At 43.0% G+C, this 19146-nt stretch overlaps 2 protein-coding genes across 3 annotated transcripts in view; both read left to right on the plus strand.

Annotated features, from left to right (window-relative positions):
• The window catches only part of LOC138948791 (fibropellin-1-like), a 334700-nt gene that overhangs the window by 12172 nt on the left and 303382 nt on the right, over window positions 1–19146 (plus strand). The gene's annotated exons all lie outside the window — the stretch shown is intronic.
• On the plus strand, window positions 540–19038 carry LOC138948304 (fibropellin-3-like). The gene is made up of 6 exons (XM_070319818.1): window positions 540–650; window positions 1133–1246; window positions 2234–2347; window positions 2844–2957; window positions 15293–15406; window positions 18674–19038. Exons 1-6 carry the CDS (start codon window positions 605–607, stop codon window positions 19036–19038), a joined length of 867 nt encoding a protein of 288 aa, XP_070175919.1. The 5' UTR covers window positions 540–604.

Consider the following 19146-nt stretch of genomic DNA (forward strand, 5'->3'; position numbering starts at 1 on the left):
AAACGGTTTTCACCACTGGATAGAGCATACAAAACTCTTTAGGAAAATGTAAAAATATGAAAATCATGCAAAGGTGACATGCGACTCATTCCGTGGTGGAGGGTCACATATTAGAAGAGGGACTAGATTTCCTGCAGACTTCAATCCGTTCGTGATTAACTTGCTAGCATAGTTAATACTAAACCTTAACCATGAGCAAAATACAGTAAAAGTCAATTATTTAAAAACATTTTTAAAAAGATTGGGGAAGGGCCTTGGTTTTGTACAAACCTTTATGTTTTTTGTAACGATGCTCATTAAAAAATCACGTGTATGCTAAATCTGACACAGACAGTCTGTTTATCTCTATTTTCGAAAAAATGATCACCTCTTAAGTGCAAATGTGATTAGAATTACAGGGACAAAGTAGCAGCTAATGTGTACATTCACGTGTGTCAATAGTTAAACATGAAAATGTATTGCGTATGTATGATTTCAATGGGATAAGGAGTACATAGATATCTTTACAGTCCTTGTTTAAAATATTAACTTTACAGATGTGGACGAGTGCGCCTCTAGTCCCTGTCAAAACGGAGGGAGCTGTGCAGATCAGGTCAATGCCTACATGTGCAACTGTCAGGCTGGCTACAATGGAACTCACTGTGAAACAGGTAGTACAAGGGGAAACCTTATAATGATGTATTCTTAAGTGTTCACATTGCATTATATTTAGTAATAACAAAGAAGAAGTCGCTTGTATATTTTGTTTCCAATCTTAATCTTATTAACGTTTAAATATTTTCTTTCAAATGATGGAAGAATGCCAGTTGGTATTGCAATGTTCGAGTTGCTGTGTCTGTTTTGTTTGATTTTGTGTTTTTTTTTATCAGGACAATGTACTGAATTTAACAACAACAAAAATTGAATAGAATGAAAATAAAATAAAAACATGAAAGATTATTTGAGGAAAAATGTAATTGAGTTTGCAAGTGAAACAATATAACCATCTGTCTGCAAAAAAACCAGAGAAAGTAAGGTAACAATGTAAGTGTTTTTTTCAAGATAGATCATAATTAAACTTTACGAAACACAAGTTAGATCATACTGGTACACCTTAGCCTACCGCTTATCTTAAAATGTATTAATTCTACAGATATCGATGAGTGCGCCTCTAGTCCCTGTCAAAACGGAGGGAGCTGTGCAGATCAGGTCAATGCCTACACGTGCAACTGTCAGGCTGGCTACAATGGAACTCACTGTGAAACAAGTAGGACACTTTGATATTGTTCATAATAAAAGATTATACTCCCACTGACGGTTCGTATATCGAGACAGTCGTCGCGATATAACCTTGAACGGTTGAAAACGACGTTAAACACCAAATAAAGAAAGATATCGAGACAGTACGATACGATACAAGGAACACTCTTAACCATGTGTATAACGCCAAAGATGCCATAATTGGAAATGTAAGCTTGATATGAGCAAAACAACGATTAAAATATTAGAAGAAGGACTAGATTTCCTGCAGACTTCAATCCGTTCGTGATTATCTTGCTAGCATAGTTGATACTAAACCTTATCCATGAGCAAAGTACAGTAAAAGTCAATTATTTAAAAAAAAAATTAAAAAGGTTGGGGAAGGGCCTTGGTTTCGTAGAAACTAAAATGTTTTTTGTAACGATGATCATTAAAATATCACGTGTATGCTAAATCTGACACAGACAAAGAGTCTGTTTATCTCTATTTTCGAAATATGATCATCTCTTAAGTGCAAATATGATTAGAATCACAAGAACAAATTAGCAGCTAATGTGTACATTCACGCGTGTTATTAGTTAAACAAGAAAATGTATTGCGTATGTATGATTTCAATGGGATAAGGTTTCTTTCTTTCTTTATTTGGTGTTTAACGTCGTTTTCAACCGTTCAATGTTATATCGCGACGGGGAAAGGGGGGAGATGGGATAGAGCCACTTGTTAATTGTTTCTTGCTCACAAAAGCACTAATAAAACAATTGCTCCAGGGGCTTGCAACGTAGTACAATATATGACCTCACCGGGAGAATGCAAGTTTCCAGTACAAAGGACTTAACATTTCTTACATACTGCTTGACTAAAATCTTTACAAACATTGACTATATTCTATACAAGAAACACTTAACAAGGGTAAAAGGAGAAACAGAATCCGTTGGTCGCCTCTTATGACATGCTGGGGAGCATCGGGTCCTTGTTTAACATATTAACTTTACAGATGTGGACGAGTGCGCCTCTAGTCCCTGTCAAAACGGAGGGAGCTGTGTGGATCAGGTCAATTCCTACACGTGCAACTGTCAGGCTGGCTACAATGGAACTCACTGTGAAACAGGTAGTACAAGGGGAAACCTTATAATGATGTATTCTGAAGTGTTCAAATTGCATTATATTTAGTAATAACAAAGAAGTAGTCACTTGTATTTTTGGTTTTCAATCTCAATTTTATTAACGTTTACATTTTTTCTTTCAAATGATCGATGAAATATGCATGTCATTTGGTATTGTAATGTTCGAGTTGCTGTGTCTGTTTTGTTATGTTTAATTTTATCAGAACAACGTACTAAACTTAACAACCACAAAAATAGAATAAAATGAAGAAACAAAATAAAAACATGAAAGGTTATTTGAGGAAAAATGTAATTGAGTTTGCAAATGAAACAATATAGCCAAACAATATATATAGTTTGCAAAAAATCCAAAGAAAGTAAGGTAACAATGTAAGGGTTTTTTCAAGATAGGTTATAGTTAAACTTTACGAAACACAGGTTAGATCATACCGGTACACCTTAGCCTACCGCTAATTATCTTCAAATGTATTAACTGTACAGATATCGATGAGTGCGCCTCTAATCCCTGTCAGAACGGAGGGAGCTGTGCAGATCAGGTCAATGCCTACACGTGCAACTGCCAGGCTGGCTACAATGGAACTCACTGTGAAACAGGTAAGGTATTCAGCATCTTGACATACTGCAGACATATATCTGTTACAGTTGAACCCACCTATAAGAACATTGCTTCTAAGAAACATTGCTTAGAAGAAAGGACTTTTATCTCCCTTGACACACCTTCCTCGGATATAGAATAGAACCACTCAATTTAGATTAACATTTTTAGCAATGCTCGCACCTAAACTAATGTGATCCAGGGCACCTGAATCGAAATTTTGTGTTTTCAAGTTACTCTTTTGTAGGCCTGTAAAAGGCTGCAGAATGATTGCAAGTGTTCGCTTTAAGTGCCTGTTAATGTTTGCATTGTCAACCGTAATCACCATGTTGAAAGACGCAAAGCACAATTCACTTTCTCTCAAGAGAAAGTTGGAAATTATCGACGCTGTTGAAAGTCAACCAGCAAAGAAACAGGGAACCATTGCCGAGAAGTTTCATATTAACACAACCACTCTCAGCAATATTTTGAGATACAACCAAAAGTATAGACAGTAGTTTCACAGTTGCACAGTCGAAACCTGCCGCAGAAAACACGAAAGACAAGCAGTACAATGAATAGAACGACAAAAACCTACTGGATTGGTTTTCATACCCTAGGTATGCACTTAATAGTCGCAGTTAAATTCACTTGTCCTCCCTATTTGCGTGCATGTTCTAGTTTGTGTGAACGTGTATGTGCCTACATGCTGAGGTGAATGCATTTGTGCACATATGTGTGTGTGTGTGTGTGTGTGTGTGTGTGTGTGTGTGTGTGTGTGTGTACCCCCGTTTCCACAGGTTTGGTTGCCTAAATCACCATAAGGCAACCATCCACACGTGGATGGCAACCTAAACTCTGGATGGCAACCTAATTGTGTGGATGGTCGCTTCATTTAACACCGTTAAATTGACTTTTTTGACGGAAAGAATGTCATAACAATGTTCAAAATGACATTCTTTCCGTCCTCTATAGGCGACGAAATAGGTCAAATTTTGTGCATTTTTTAGTGCAAAATTCTTCGATGCCGGAGCGAGTACTGCACCCAGTGCTGTTGTAGTGCAAGTGCACTAGAAAGGCACTACACCCAGTGCCGCCTCTTAGGTAACCATCCACACTTTAGGTGCGTGTGTGTGTGTCAAAAACAACTTTAGGAATGTAGTATATATTTGCCTTTGCTGACGGGTATTTTTCAAGAGAATGAAATAAAGCAGGATATAAACGAACATTCTAGCAAAAAGGTATCATTGATATTGATGAGTGTCCTGGAGTGTAACAGCAAAATGATGTCAATGTGGTCATGTTAAAGAAAACACACACACACACGATATGGAAAAGATTTAACACTTTACTAAACTAGGTTGTGTGTGTGCGTGTGTGCGTGTGTGTGTGTGTGTGCGTGTGTGCGTGAGTGTGTGTGTGTGTGTGTGTGTGTGTGTGTGTGTGTGTGTATGTGTGTGTATGTGCGTGCGTGCTTGCGTCTGCGCATGCATTTGTGCGCCAGCTGTGTGTGAGTGGGGACCGGGGTGGAGGAAGGGGAGAGTGCTTCGCTGGCTGCTTATACCTGCACAGAAATATATTCCAAAGTGCATGTTTGCGTTTGTGTGTACGTGTCTGTGCGTGCGTGCATTTGTGCACCAGTGTCTGTCTGTGTGCAAGTGCGGAGGGGGTGGATGGCGGGAGGGCTGCATATTGGTTTTGCTTTGCTGGTTCCTTATGCATACATTACAAAGTATGGACCGGTGTGTGTGTACTTGAGCATTAATGTGTGCTCATTTGTTTGTGTGCCGGTTTTCAAACTCTCCAATCGTGTCGGGTCTGATCTATCATAATTATACACAACAGAATGTGGGGCTTTATGTCCTTACATTGAATTTCCTTTTATGGACATGTATGAGGTGATATGCTGGAGCAAAACATCTCATATACTTCTGCTATAGCCCGTATTTGTACAACAAGTAAAGAAAATAGGTACTACGTTGACATTGCTTTGCGAAGCCGAGCGTGACCCGTCTCGGTCTTCTGCTAGCCAATACTTTCTACATTTAGTCTTGGTGATGGCTGGTTTTAATGTTGATCTTTTAATTTCAGCCTGACATATTTACTAAATGTTTTTATATTGCTTCACGCGACTTGGTTTTTTATTCACGCGTCTCCCTGCGGGCATATATTGCAATACTTTTGAGCCTGTGCCAAAACGTGCTCTGTGTTACCCAAGTCAAGTTTCAGCATCGATATCTCGCTACGTTCGCATCATTCACAATCATTGTCAGTAAGTACTGGTGTCACATGACTGATGTGAACCAGTTGATTGGCTAATGGCGATGCGCTAAAACTGTTAGCGCACTCTTGGAGTGCGCTAACTTTTCCACAGAGCGTATTCTTCCGCCCTTTGCCTAAGCGAGACTGTGCTCTCATCCTCAGAATTAACAGAAGCTACCACAGAGTGGTTTGCTTCTTGGTTGGATACTATGGGTTGACAAGGTAAAGGCACAGTCAGCCTCCCGTAGACCATCACAGATACTGTCAGGCTTTTACACACAGTACAAACACCCTTTCATCTAAACACTCACCGCTTGAGAACATCCTAGGTGCCCTCCGTAAAGAGCGAGTAATTTTCAAAGAATTTATTTTTGCGTGGTTTATCTTGAGCCATCGTGAACCCGTGTGATCCAGTTTCCCTTTTTCACAATGTAGTCGTCAATTAGTAATTTGAATGCGACTCGCTGTGAGTTTATCTGCAATAGCACGTTATTATGTACCTCTGACTATGCACGAAACAAACGGCTGTGGTTCACAAGAACTCATGCGATGGCTTTTGACTGTTCAGAGGAACTGGCGATAGGCATAAACCGTCGTCTGCTATGAGAACCACGACCTTGCGTGATCCTGCTTCCGGGCTTTTCTTTTTTCAAACTTTCAAAACTTCGAATTGTACTGATCTTGTCTTGATGAAAAAAGAATTCTTTTATGATTTAAGAATGTTTGTGTAACAAGCTGTCAATTTATCATTTAGATTTTAAAAGTTAGGTCTAGCGCCAAAACGCACCACGGTCCGATTGTCTACTGAGACAATCCGCACAATTAATTCTTTGAAAATTGCTCGCTCTTTACGTGAGGCACCTAGGATGTTCCCGTTCGGTAAGCGTTCAAATGGAAGGGTGTTTGAGCTGTGTGTAAAAGCCTGACAGTATCTGTGATGGTTTACGGGAGGCTTACTGTGCCTTTTAGCCATATCTACCATCTGATGGGACACATTAGTGTCGAAACACGTGTCTGGTCAAGAAAGTAAACAATGGTCCTCCTCTGGACTAGATTTCTCTGTTGATACTCTCCCCTAGGGGTAGCAGATTCTCTTTAAAATCTCGGTCCCGTCCGAAGAGGGTCTGATTTCCCCAAAGTCTGTGAAGGGACACTTTTTTCTCTCTTTTGCTCTGCTAAGAGATTTTAACAAATCTCAAAAGACAGTCTCTGCTGACTTTCAATTGTTTTCTTCACAACTTCTGATGTTTTATATATATAATATATATATATATATTAGATTTCATTGTGATACGTCCCCCACAAAGGGACTTTGCTTTGTAAATCTCGGTCCCCCCTGAGGAGGGTCTGTGTCTGTGAAGGGATACTTTCTTCTCTCTCTTTCGCTCTGCTCAGAGATTTTAACAAATCTCAGAAGTAGGTAGATAGGTTTGTGGGGTGGTGTGAAAACAACTATTTAGAGCTTAATGTGGGGAAGACAAAGGAAATGATAATGGACAACAGGAGGGGGGAACATGTACACAGGGAGATAGTGATCAAGGGGGAGGTCGTAGAGAAGGTAGAGCAGTATAAGTATTTGGGGGTGATTATAGACAATAAGTTGACATGGAAACCAAACTCTGATGCCCTTGTGAAGAAACTCCACTCTCGCCTGTACTTTTTGAGAAAACTCAGTGTCACGATCGGGTGACAGAGACCAAGAAAGTGTCACTCAGTGGAGTGCCTGTTCTTGGTCGATTATGATAGAAAGCGCCTGTACGTGATATTGGGCTACAGCAGAGTTTGCTGACAGTGCTCAATGAACACGGAGGGTTTGCTGCGCACGAGTTTTACAGTGGAGGTTTCTGCTGTCATAGGGCTGACGGTTTTTCGCTGACAGCGCACACGGGATTTTCAGGGATTGAGTTTCTCGTGTCTTTTTTCTGCTTGGGGAGGCAGAATTGTGTATAGCTGGACTGTTTTTGTGACAAGGTCAGTCACGTGTTATTGGCTAGGTTGTCTGAGAGAGGCACAAGGACGGCGCACTTGACACCCAGCGGCAGAAGGGGAAGGATCTAATACACAGTTTCTAGAGTATGATGGTTTTTCACCGAATATTGTATTCGGCACTCTAGGGGAGCTTCCACTAGTTTTTCCTGTCTCACTGCCAGTACTTTGCTGAGGACAAGTCGTCAACATTCCTTCGTCGGCGATGGCTTTCGCATAAGGATTCGACAAGGGGTTCTGGACGGTTTTGGTCACTGTTGACGAACAGAGGCTGTTCCAGGGAGGAAGCGGATTTTTGCTTCCATGAGAGTACAATCATAGGCTTTTGAGGTAATAAATCATTATTTAACGCTGTTGATGAGTCTGTGTTGTGGAATGAAATACTCTCTGTTGTTCTTTCCAGGTTAGCGCATAATTTACTCTCTGTGACGCTAAAATACTAATCTGTATATGGTTTTTGCAGATAGGGAGAGAAGGACGGAAAATGACTGTTTTGTTGTTGTAAAAAGTCCGTTTTGTGCAGGCCCACGTGCTCGATGAGATATTTAAAGATGACATGTTTTAAGGTGGTGGGTGAGGGGTAGCTGACATGTTTAGTGCACCGATGCTTTCTGTTTGCAGCCTTCGTTCGTTCGTTTCTTTCGGTTTCCTGTAACCGCTGCACGGCTGCCTTTGACGGGACACTGCTAGCTGCAGACGTTGGAGCTGGGACCTGAGGAAGCTACGCTAACCGGCTAACCAGCAAACCAGCTAACCAGCGGACCGGCTAACCAGCGAACCGGCTAACCAGCAACCCGGCTAACCAGCATACCGGCTAACCAGCATACAGAAAGAAAGCTAAGTGCACCGTGTCTTACGCACCCCGTTGACCACCGTTGTCTTTTTCTTATCTGTGATTTCATTGGAGTAGTGACAACGTGGGGTGTGTGACCCCTGCATGAACTAGAGCTTTTTGAACAGAACATTCTCATTTTGACTGTATTTACACGGGTTCAGCGTGTTACTATAATTTTCTATATACTACTGGCATTTTGTCAGTGACCACGGGTTTTTTACGTGTTGAGAACGTAAAAAGAACATATTTTGAGTGAAGGCTCGAGGGAGGTGGCGAGTTTATACATAAACAGGCGTCTGAAACTTATACTTTTGTTGACTCTATTTAATTGTATGACTGCGAGAGTGGATCGTGGTGTGGTTAGTTAATTAGTAGTAATTAACCGGTTCATAATCACCTTAAGTGATATATTGAAACGTGACACATGGGGGCCAAGCCGGGATTTACTCAGTTAATTTCCAACTGATAAAGACCCACCAATTAAGGATAACTAAGAGCAGATAATCTCGTCAGTGCTCGACTTATTTTCTGCTTGGTGCTACCCTTTTTTGTATAGTTTTGATCATATACCACACCTTAAGCGATTCACATCTTGCAGGAAATGTAATTTGTGAGTTATTGTATGCGCTAACTGTGATTACTTCCCTTTCCTTTGTTTGTGAATCTTTGTTGTTGTACGTTCAGAGTTTTCCGTTGCAGAGAGCTGAGCGGGGTTAGCGGATTTGTTATTCGTTTTACTCAGTTTTCTCTACATTGTTGTTTCGCATTCTGTAACAGGTTATATTTCTATAGTCTTGTTTTACTTGGATTTTTCTCCATATTTTGACTTTGTTGGAATTTTGGGGGGGAAGGGTCCGAGGACTTCTGTCCTAACCGAGGCTGTGGGAGACACTCTGTTTCACCGCAAAAAGCAGCCGATAAAGTAGGCCACGGCTGTGGGAAACACTTTGTTTCACCGCAAAAAGCAGCCATAAAGTAGGCTACGCGTTTTGTTCTACACCGTTTGGATTTTTCTTCTGCATTTTCCGGTTGCTGGATTTTTGTATCCATTTCATCACCGCGTGTTCTAGCTATAGCTGCGTTAGACTTACTTTGGTAATAAAGCTTTGCTAAAACTAACCATGGCCACAGGGGGATCTCCTACGAGGAGAATAACTTTCGAGACTCCTGGCAGCGAGCAACCGACTGAGCGAGACGCACGCGTTAGAGCCCGAAGCGTTCTAAAACGCTTAGAAGTAGAACGGAAGGAAGAATTTGAGCGACTGACAAGAAAAGAAGAACGTGACCGACAGGACAAGAAGGACGAACTTGACAGACAAGAAAGGGAACGACAGGCTGAACGACAGGCCGAACGTGACCGACAGGACAAGAAAGAGAAAGACAAACTTGACAGACAAGAAAGGGAACGACAGGCAGAACGAGACAGACAGGAAAGGAAAGACGAGCTTGACAGACGAGAACGGAAAGAGAAAGACGAACTTGACAGACAAGAAAAGAAAGACGAACTTGACAGACAAGAAAGAGAACGACAGGCCGAACTTGACAGACAAGAAAGAGAGCGAGACAGACAGGAAAAGAAAGACGAACGTGACAGACTAGACCGGAAGGAACAGGCGGATCGCGATCACCAGCTAGAGCTAGCTAGGCTACAGGCCGAGAAGGGTACGCTTACTCAGGCTAGCGCGCCGACGTTTGTTGCCGACCGTACGAGACTGCCGACGTTCGACGATGACAAGGACGAGCTCGACGATTTTTTACGCCGGTTTGAGCGCATTGCATCTGACCAGAAGTGGGAAGAGGCCACGTGGGCTAGCCGCCTTAGCACCTGCTTGAAGGGACGCGCATTGCAGCTCTACAACGCTTTGAATGACGACGAGGCGAGAGACTATCAGGCACTTAAGAAGGCGTTACTCCAGCGCTTCAACCTGACTGCTGAAGCCTACCGACGACGTCTGCGTAGCAGCAAGAGACTGAGCGGCGAGCTGAGTCATCAGTTTGTGGCACGCCTTAATCTCTACCTGCGGCGCTGGGTGAAGATGGCCGAGAAGAACTGGACCGTCGACGACCTTGCCGACCTCATTGTCATGGAACAACTGATGTCCAGCCTGCGACCTGAGGTGGTGACCTTCGTGCAGGAGCACCAGCCTAAGACTACTCAGGAGGCAGCCGACTGGATCAGAGTACACGAGGACGCCCAGGCGATCTCCGGCAAATCTTCAGGCTCACGGCCGGGAAAATCGGGAAATTCAGGTTCTTCAGGACTCAAGGACGGGAAGGACGATCAGGGACACAAAGGATCAAGTTCCAGAACTGACATCCAGTGTTACTACTGCAACAAGCGGGGCCACGTGAAGAAGGACTGCCACAAGAGACAGGCTGACCAGAAGGGCGTACACTTTGTTGGCAGTGAGGAGCTAAGGGACGTCACGAGTTCATGCACCATTCCACAACTCTGCGTTCCGTGCTCCAGGAAACATTTCCAGCCCCACTGCAACGTCTACGTTAACGGAGTGAAGGGCGAAGGTCTGCGGGACACAGGGGCAGACATGATAGTGGTTCGGGCGAGTCTAGTTCCAGCTATGGCCTACACAGGAGACAGCATCAGGGTGAGAATGGCCGAGGCATCTCACGCTTACGACTTGAACACGGCAGTGATCAAGGTCGTAACACCGTTGTTCACGGGGACCATTGTGGCCGTCGTCATGGACGATCCTCCATGCGACCTGCTCATTGGAAACCGGGTTCAGTTTGTGGACGGCGTCACCAGGGAGGTTCCCGTTTATCGGTCTCCCGACGTCATTTCAGTGCTCACGCGGGCACAGGCGGAGCGAGAGGACAAACCTCTCAAACCCCTACCTGCTGCACGAGCTGCCCTGGGGAACGTGACCCCCGCGCTTCTCGCGAAGGCTCAGGCATCTGATCCGACATTAGCGACTCCTCGGGAGCACGCGAAGTCGGGGAAGGTGAAGCTGAGCGGGAAGCATGGGAGGTCAAAGTTCCTCAGGGACAAGAAGTTGCTCTACCGTGAGTTCAGCAACCAAGAAGGTACATTCAAACAGGTTGTCGTGCCTCGCGAGTTTCGCGAGGGTGTCATGGCAACGGCACACGACTCGATTCTGGGAGGTCATCTTGGTACCAAGAAGACCACGGATCGTGTCTGGCGCCACTTTTACTGGCCAGGCATCTGCACGGATGTCCGACGTTTCTGCGCGTCCTGCGATAAGTGCCAGAAGGTGGTTGCCAAAGGAAGGGTGAGGAAGGTCCCCTTAGAGAAGATGCTGCTCATCGACGAACCCTTTCGTCGGGTGGCAGTGGACATCATCGGGCCCATCTTGCCTGCGTCTGAGGACGGAAACAGATACATTTTGACCATGGTGGACTACGCTACTCGATACCCAGAGGCGATCCCTCTGAAATCGATTGAAGCCACGCGAGTAGCTGAGGCTCTGGTTACTATGTGGTCCCGGCTGGGAATTCCATCAGAGGTACTCACCGACAGAGGCACGCAGTTCACGGGAGGAGTGATGGCGGAGGCAGCACGACTGCTATCACTGGAGCAGCACTTCACCACTCCTTACCATGCTCAGTGCAACGGACTGGTGGAAAGGTTCAATGGCACCTTGAAGACCATGCTGAGGAAACTAGCTCAGGAGAAACCACGCACGTGGGACAGGTACATCCCAGCATTGCTTTTTGCATACCGCGAGGTTCCTCAGGAGAGCTTGGGTTTTTCCCCATTTGAGTTGTTGTACGGCAGACAGGTACGCGGTCCCATGGCTATCCTGCGTCAAGCCTGGACGGACGAAGAAGCTGACGAGGAGGTGCAGACGACAGCGACCTACATAGTAGAACTCAGGAACAGGATTGAAGAGACCTGCAAACTGGCTCAAGAGAACCTGGGAAGAGCAGCACAGCGTTACGCGCGAGGATTCGACCGCAAGGCACGGCCGCGCAGCTTCAAGATTGGAGAACGGGTGTTGCTACTTCTACCTGTCAAACACAACAAGCTACAACTGCAGTGGCAAGGACCTTTTGAGGTGACAGCGAAGGTGGGCCAGAACGACTACAGGATCATGATGCACGGGAAAGCACGCCTGTACCACGCCAACCAGCTGCGCGCCTACATAGAGAGGACAGCCTACGGGGAGAAGAACAAAGACCAGAAGAACAAAGACAAGAAGACAGAGAAGGTTGCAGTCATCAGGGGTGAAACGAGGGGTTGCTCGTTCTTGAGGACGACCTTTCTGTCTGGAAACAGACCATCAACCTCTGCAATATCTTCAGGTTGCAAGGTTGGCAAACGCCAGACTTATGCGCTGGGCGTTGATTCTCCAACCGTACCAATTCACGGTACGCGTCATTCCGGGCGCCAACAATGTTGGAGCTGACTTTCTCTCTCGGGCTGTAGAGGAGAACATGACTGTGAGCGAAACCGAGGTTTCGTCTTGAAGAGGGGAGGTGTGTCACGATCGGGTGACAGAGACCAAGAAAGTGTCACTCAGTGGAGTGCCTGTTCTTGGTCGATTATGATAGAAAGCGCCTGTACGTGATATTGGGCTACAGCAGAGTTTGCTGACAGTGCTCAATGAACACGGAGGGTTTGCTGCGCACGAGTTTTACAGTGGAGGTTTCTGCTGTCATAGGGCTGACGGTTTTTCGCTGACAGCGCACACGGGATTTTCAGGGATTGAGTTTCTCGTGTCTTTTTTCTGCTTGGGGAGGCAGAATTGTGTATAGCTGGACTGGTTTTTGTGACAAGGTCAGTCACGTGTTATTGGCTAGGTTGTCTGAGAGAGGCACAAGGACGGCGCACTTGACACCCAGCGGCAGAAGGGGAAGGATCTAATACACAGTTTCTAGAGTATGATGGTTTTTCACCGAATATTGTATTCGGCACTCTAGGGGAGCTTCCACTAGTTTTTCCTGTCTCACTGCCAGTACTTTGCTGAGGACAAGTCGTCAACTTTCCTTCGTCGGCGATGGCTTTCGCATAAGGATTCGACTAGGGGTTCTGGACGGTTTTGGTCACTGTTGACGAACAGAGGCTGTTCCAGGGAGGAAGTGGATTTTTGCTTCCATGAGAGTACAATCATAGGCTTTTGAGGTAATAAATCATTATTTAACGCTGTTGATGAGTCTGTGTTGTGGAATGAAATACTCTCTGTTGTTCTTTCCAGGTTAGCGCATAATTTACTCTCTGTGACGCTAAAATACTAATCTGTATATGGTTTTTGCAGATAGGGAGAGAAGGACGGAAAATGACTGTTTTGTTGTTGTAAAAAGTCCGTTTTGTGCAGGCCCACGTGCTCGATGAGATATTTAAAGATGACATGTTTTAAGGTGGTGGGTGAGGGGTAGCTGACATGTTTAGTGCACCGATGCTTTCTGTTTGCAGCCTTCGTTCGTTCGTTTCTTTCGGTTTCCTGTAACCGCTGCACGGCTGCCTTTGGCGGGACACTGCTAGCTGCAGACGTTGGAGCTGGGACCTGAGGAAGCTACGCTAACCGGCTAACCAGCAAACCGGCTAACCAGCGGACCGGCTAACCAGCGAACCGGCTAACCAGCAACCCGGCTAACCAGCATACCGGCTAACCAGCATACAGAAAGAAAGCTAAGTGCACCGTGTCTTACGCACCCCGTTGACCACCGTTGTCTTTTTCTTATCTGTGATTTCATTGGAGTAGTGACAACGTGGGGTGTGTGACCCCTGCATGAACTAGAGCTTTTTGAACAGAACATTCTCATTTTGACTGTATTTACACGGGTTCAGCGTGTTACTATAATTTTCTATATACTACTGGCATTTTGTCAGTGACCACGGGTTTTTTACGTGTTGAGAACGTAAAAAGAACATATTTTGAGTGAAGGCTCGAGGGAGGTGGCGAGTTTATACATAAACAGGCGTCTGAAACTTATACTTTTGTTGACTCTATTTAATTGTATGACTGCGAGAGTGGATCGTGGTGTGGTTAGTTAATTAGTAGTAATTAACCGGTTCATAATCACCTTAAGTGATATATTGAAACGTGACACTCAGGTCTTTTAACATCAGACAAGAAATCCTTCAGATGTTTTACACTTCAACGTGCAATAGTGTGTTGTACTTTGGCTCCGTGTGTTGGGGTGGCAACATCAACAAGCAAGACAGGGATAGATTAGATAAATTCATCAGGAAAGCAAGTGGGGTGGTAGGGAGGAAGCAGGACAATTTCACATCAACACATGAACGACGACTGACTGACAAGGTACAGAAGATTTTGGCTGACGACTCGCACCCACTCAGACCGGAATTTGACAGTAGACGGACAGACAGGAGCAACAGATTCAGACAACCAACCGCAAGATCCACACGCTACAGAAATTCGTTCATTCCATCTGCAATTCACATCTTCAATTCTCAGGTGGGACGGTAGATGCTGGTGTTGTCGCTCTGATGCACGGGGTCAGTGTTCTGTATTGTTTCAGTATTGTTGATTTTGTTTTGCATTCTACTCTCTTAATCTTAGACAACATGTGATAACCGGCAAGGTGCTGACTTTCTTTTGTGCATTGTTGATGGTGAATGCATGTTAATTTATTTTTAATATACTTTCTTATGTGATAACCAATGTGCTATATTTTCTCAGGACAAAGAACAAATGTTTATTTTGAATGTGTTATGTATGTTATTATTACGGACACAAACGCTCAGCAATGTAATTTCTCTTTTAGAGATTAATAAAGTTATTGTATTGTATTGTATTGTATTGTATTGTATTGTAAGAAAGTCTCTACTGACTTTCAATTGTTTCTTTCACAACTTATGATGTTATATATATTTGTGCAAAAATATTTATGCTGTGTTGCATTTAGAACGTGATTAAAAATGTTTCAAACAAACAAACTAATGTTAAAGAAACCCGCAGTACACTTTATCATATTTAGCAATGTCTAATGGTGTTGATAATGGTGCTGACAAAAGGCAATTGAGTATTGGTGAGATGTGTCAATGACGAGTAGAACGCGGAAGAGAAGCTTCGAAGTAGGATATCTAGTGAAAGAACAGAGAGGTTAGGCTCTTTTACTGCGAAAGTTTAATGTCAAAATGTGTAGCGCGTCAACTGCAGTACATATTTGCTTAAATCATGTTGACTATATGTCAATTTTAAAATGTTCGTTATGATGTACTTGTTTAGCAATACTTAGACCTTTCAATGCATTAGTATATAATGTGTCAAAGTGATCAGGACTACACGATATCGACACTTATTGTTCAACATATTCTCTTTACAGACGTGGACGAGTGCGCCTATAGTCCCTGTCAGAACGGAGGGAGCTGTGTGGATCAGGTCAATTCCTACACGTGCAACTGTCTGACTAACTACACTGGACTTCATTGTGTATATGGTAAAATCAATAGACGACCTTTCGAACTTGTGGTTTTCCTCAATCATCGAATCGATTCAAAAGGGCAATGCCTGAAAATGTTGTTGACATTGAGGCCCTGTTTGTTGGTTTTGGGGATTTTTGTTGTTAAAGATTTGACATTTGAGCACCAAAAACAGCAATGGACTTTCATGAACACATAATTTGCCATATATCAGACGAGCAAACATGTGCTGTTATAACATATATTTAAATCCCTATTTAATGTAACTTACTGGATGTGATTGATATAGTTCCTTATGGACTGTTTCACCTAAAAAAAGAAAGCAACAGCTAACTAACTAACCTAAAAAAGAAAACTTACTTTGAAACAACCACACATCTTTTCATGAGGACCCTGCAAACACATCCCTGTGCCTTCTGATTGCTGTCAAAATGAAAGAAATTCAAATGCAGAAAGCCCAAAATCATATGTTAAACAAAGTATGATATATACTAATATAATATGAATATAATTAATTAGAATTAGTTCGGTAACGTTGATTAGGGTTTGGGTACTTTTAACTACTAACTGATTCATGTTCAAAGAGCTTTTAGTCTTAACGCTGCCTGTTGTATTAGTTGCCCACGGACGTTTGTCATGGACTTGTCACGAAAATAAAATACAGCTTGTCTGATGAATATTGAGAATTAGTATTTTGCTTGTGGTAAATGTAAAATTAACAGCACAGAGTGGTGTCAGGTATCAAATGAAAAAATAAAAAAATGTTCTCTACTTGAACAATCAACCTGTATCTCGTTTTCCCTATTCTCAGTTTGACTCTGTCTGCGTGAGACATCGGGGCTCCAAACAATTGTGCGAAATTAAGTGTTACACTAACAGAAATAAAGACAGCTTTGCTGTGCATTTTCAATTGTTCATTATGTTTTGTTCATTCCAGCGGTCGAGTAGGCTACAAACCAAACATTGTAGACAATGTAATTTTGTTCTCGCCGTTACATTAAAACCGTTAGAAGCTGAGCTTTTCCAGCGAAATGAGCTGACATTTTACTGTGATAATGAGAAAGGCCGGTGTAATTTCTAAATGTTTATCATAAATACGCATTGACCGGTGAGAGTTTCGTCCCTTTTAAAGGCTGACATATAGTCCTATTTAATTAGTTTAATTACTTCCAGGGCTTTTCCCATCGTTGCGGGGATGTATAAATTAAGCTTCCTGCAAAGTTTTAGGTTTGAAGTCCTTACCAATAACGAGAAATAATTAATTCTTTATTGCTATGTGTAGCAACAGTTCTCCAGGACTTGGGCTATTTTTAGACCGTCAACACAGACAGTACAGCTTCGTCAATCCCCGCGTGAAATGAAATCGCTCACCTTCCACGTGCAAAACGTAGTGATATTGACACGCCAGATTAGCGCGGTAGCGTATTGTGCTAAGCAGGAAAGCGCGCTTTTCTGTATTCTTGTTAACTTCGCAATTTCCGGAAAACATCCACTTTCACTTTGAGACTGTTCTGTTTACATTCGACACTATCAACACCACTTTGCAATACTGAAATAATGTTTTCTGTGTTCGAAAGCTACAGCCAATCGTTATTATATCCCCTTATGTACAGTTTTATAACATTATTGGCACATGTAAACAATATGAATTAATTAATGAACGCTACTAATATGGCAGCCTTTAAAGGCAGAGTAAGCCTCCCGTAAACCATCACAGATACGGTCAGGCTTTTACACACAGTACAAACACCCTTTCATTTAAACACTCACCAATTGAGAACATCCTAGGTGCCCTCCGTAAAGAGCGAACAATTTTCAAAGAATTTATTTTTGCGTGGTTTATCTTACCCCTGAGCCATCGTGAACCCGTGTGATCCAGTTTTCCCTTTTCACAATGCAGTCGTCATAGTTAGTCATTTGAATGCGACTCGACGTGAGCTTATCTACAATAGCACGTTTTTTATGCACGAAACAACGGCTGTGGTTCACAAGAACTCTAGCGATGGCTTTTGACTGTTGAGAGGAACGGCGATTTGCACTGATAAAACCGTCGTCTGCCACGACCCTTGCGTGACCCTGCTTCCGGGCTTTTCTTTTTTTAAACTTTCACAACTTCGAATTGTTCTGATCTTGTCTTGATGAAAAACGAATTCTTTTATGATTAAAGAATGTTTGTGTAACAAGCTGTCAATTTATTATTTAGATTTTAAAAGTTAGGTCTAGCGCAAAAACGAGGCGCCATTGTTCTTCTCCACGAAAATAAATTCTTGGAAAATGTCTCACGCTCGACAGAAAGCAGCCAGGATGTTCCCGTTCGGTGAGCGTTCAAATGGAAGTATGCTTGTACTGTATTTAGACGCTCGGGGAGCTCTGTGATGGTTTACGGGAGGCTTACTGTGCCTTTAAGATCTGAAACCGTCGAATTTGGGGGAAAAAGGGTAAGAAAAGAATAAGGTGTTCGCAAATATTGAAATGTTGTATTGTATAATTTAACTTGAGAAAGGATAGAATTAAACCACAGTACGAAAGAGGAGATTAGATTTTCGATACAAAAAAAGTTGTGTTTTGGTCGCAACGTTGCAGCCAACCACAAAAACAGAGTCATGTGGACCTGAACCCAAGCGATAGTCAAAAAGAAAAGTTGTGTTTTGTTGCAAGGTTGTGGCCAACCATATAGCAGAGTAGCTGGAAAGGTGGACCCGTATCCAAGCCATAGACATAAAAAAACAAACAGCGGCACTGTGTAGGAACGGCCGTTGTCTCTAGTTTGAGAAAGCATAAACAGACCAAAGAACCCTTAACGGGGGTTGCTGAGTTATTACGAAAGAACAACTAAGAAAAAACAGAACTATACAACGATGATTTAAAATTACTCTTGGATTTATTCAACGTTACTCTGCTCGTTATTTCTGTGAAACTTTTTCTGTTGTGTGGTTTTGTCATTCCAATCAATGATGTGTCAAATCAATAACATTGAAAGAAAAAGAAGAAAAGAAATCATGTGTTCTGGACCTTACCTGTTGTTCGTTATCTATTTGCCTGCATTATTGTGCGCACTTACATTCCATTCTCCTACCTCACGCCGCCTCGGTTACAATATATATACATTGCCGTGACTCTTCATGTTAGAAACGTAAAACACTTGTTTGAAATCTGAGGCAAAATTCTCCAGAAGTTTTTGACAGACTGTATAAAAATTATGCTATACCCCACAACAGAATGTTGACAAATATGTACATTGCAGTGTCATAATAATCTTAATTTGTATCATTCTATGTTTACAGAGTGTAAAACGGAATCAAGGGTCGTGCTGAATGGGCAGAGCGGTACTTTCACGTCACCGAACTACCCGAACGTATATGAGAATTTCATGTGCTACGATTGGCATATTACAGTACAGAGTAACTACTTGATCCAGCTGACGTTTGGCAACTTTAGTCTGGAGTATCAGGGATCTTGTCAATATGACTGGGTGGACATTTTGGAGGGCACCACGTTCCTTGACAAGTGCGTACAAACAGGTGACACACTTCTGAGTCGAGGAAAACTGAGTCATTTTCCCCAGGGACCATTTTCACGTGGAGGCTCGAGAATACCCGAAAATGGTCCGGAGGAAAAATTTCTGAGCCATCTTGGACGAACTGTGTAACCTTTTTATCCCATTTTGGGTGGTTTTTAGTTAAACAAAATAACTTTTTTTTAATATAAAGCTGCTGATACTTGTTTCCACTCCCAAAGACCTTCTTCGGGCACCATT

The sequence above is a fragment of the Littorina saxatilis genome, linkage group LG15 (genome assembly GCF_037325665.1).
Source record: "Littorina saxatilis isolate snail1 linkage group LG15, US_GU_Lsax_2.0, whole genome shotgun sequence".
NCBI lineage: Eukaryota > Metazoa > Mollusca > Gastropoda > Littorinimorpha > Littorinidae > Littorina > Littorina saxatilis.

Coding starts and splice junctions, on each gene's coding strand:
- LOC138948304 (XM_070319818.1), top strand. CDS start 605: ATGTGCAACTGTCAGGCTGGCTACAATGGAACTCACTGTGAAACAG. Junction 2,348..2,843: donor TGGAACTCACTGTGAAACAG/GTAGTACAAGGG, acceptor TTAACTGTACAG/ATATCGATGAGTGCGCCTCT. Junction 15,407..18,673: donor TGGACTTCATTGTGTATATG/GTAAAATCAATA, acceptor CTATGTTTACAG/AGTGTAAAACGGAATCAAGG.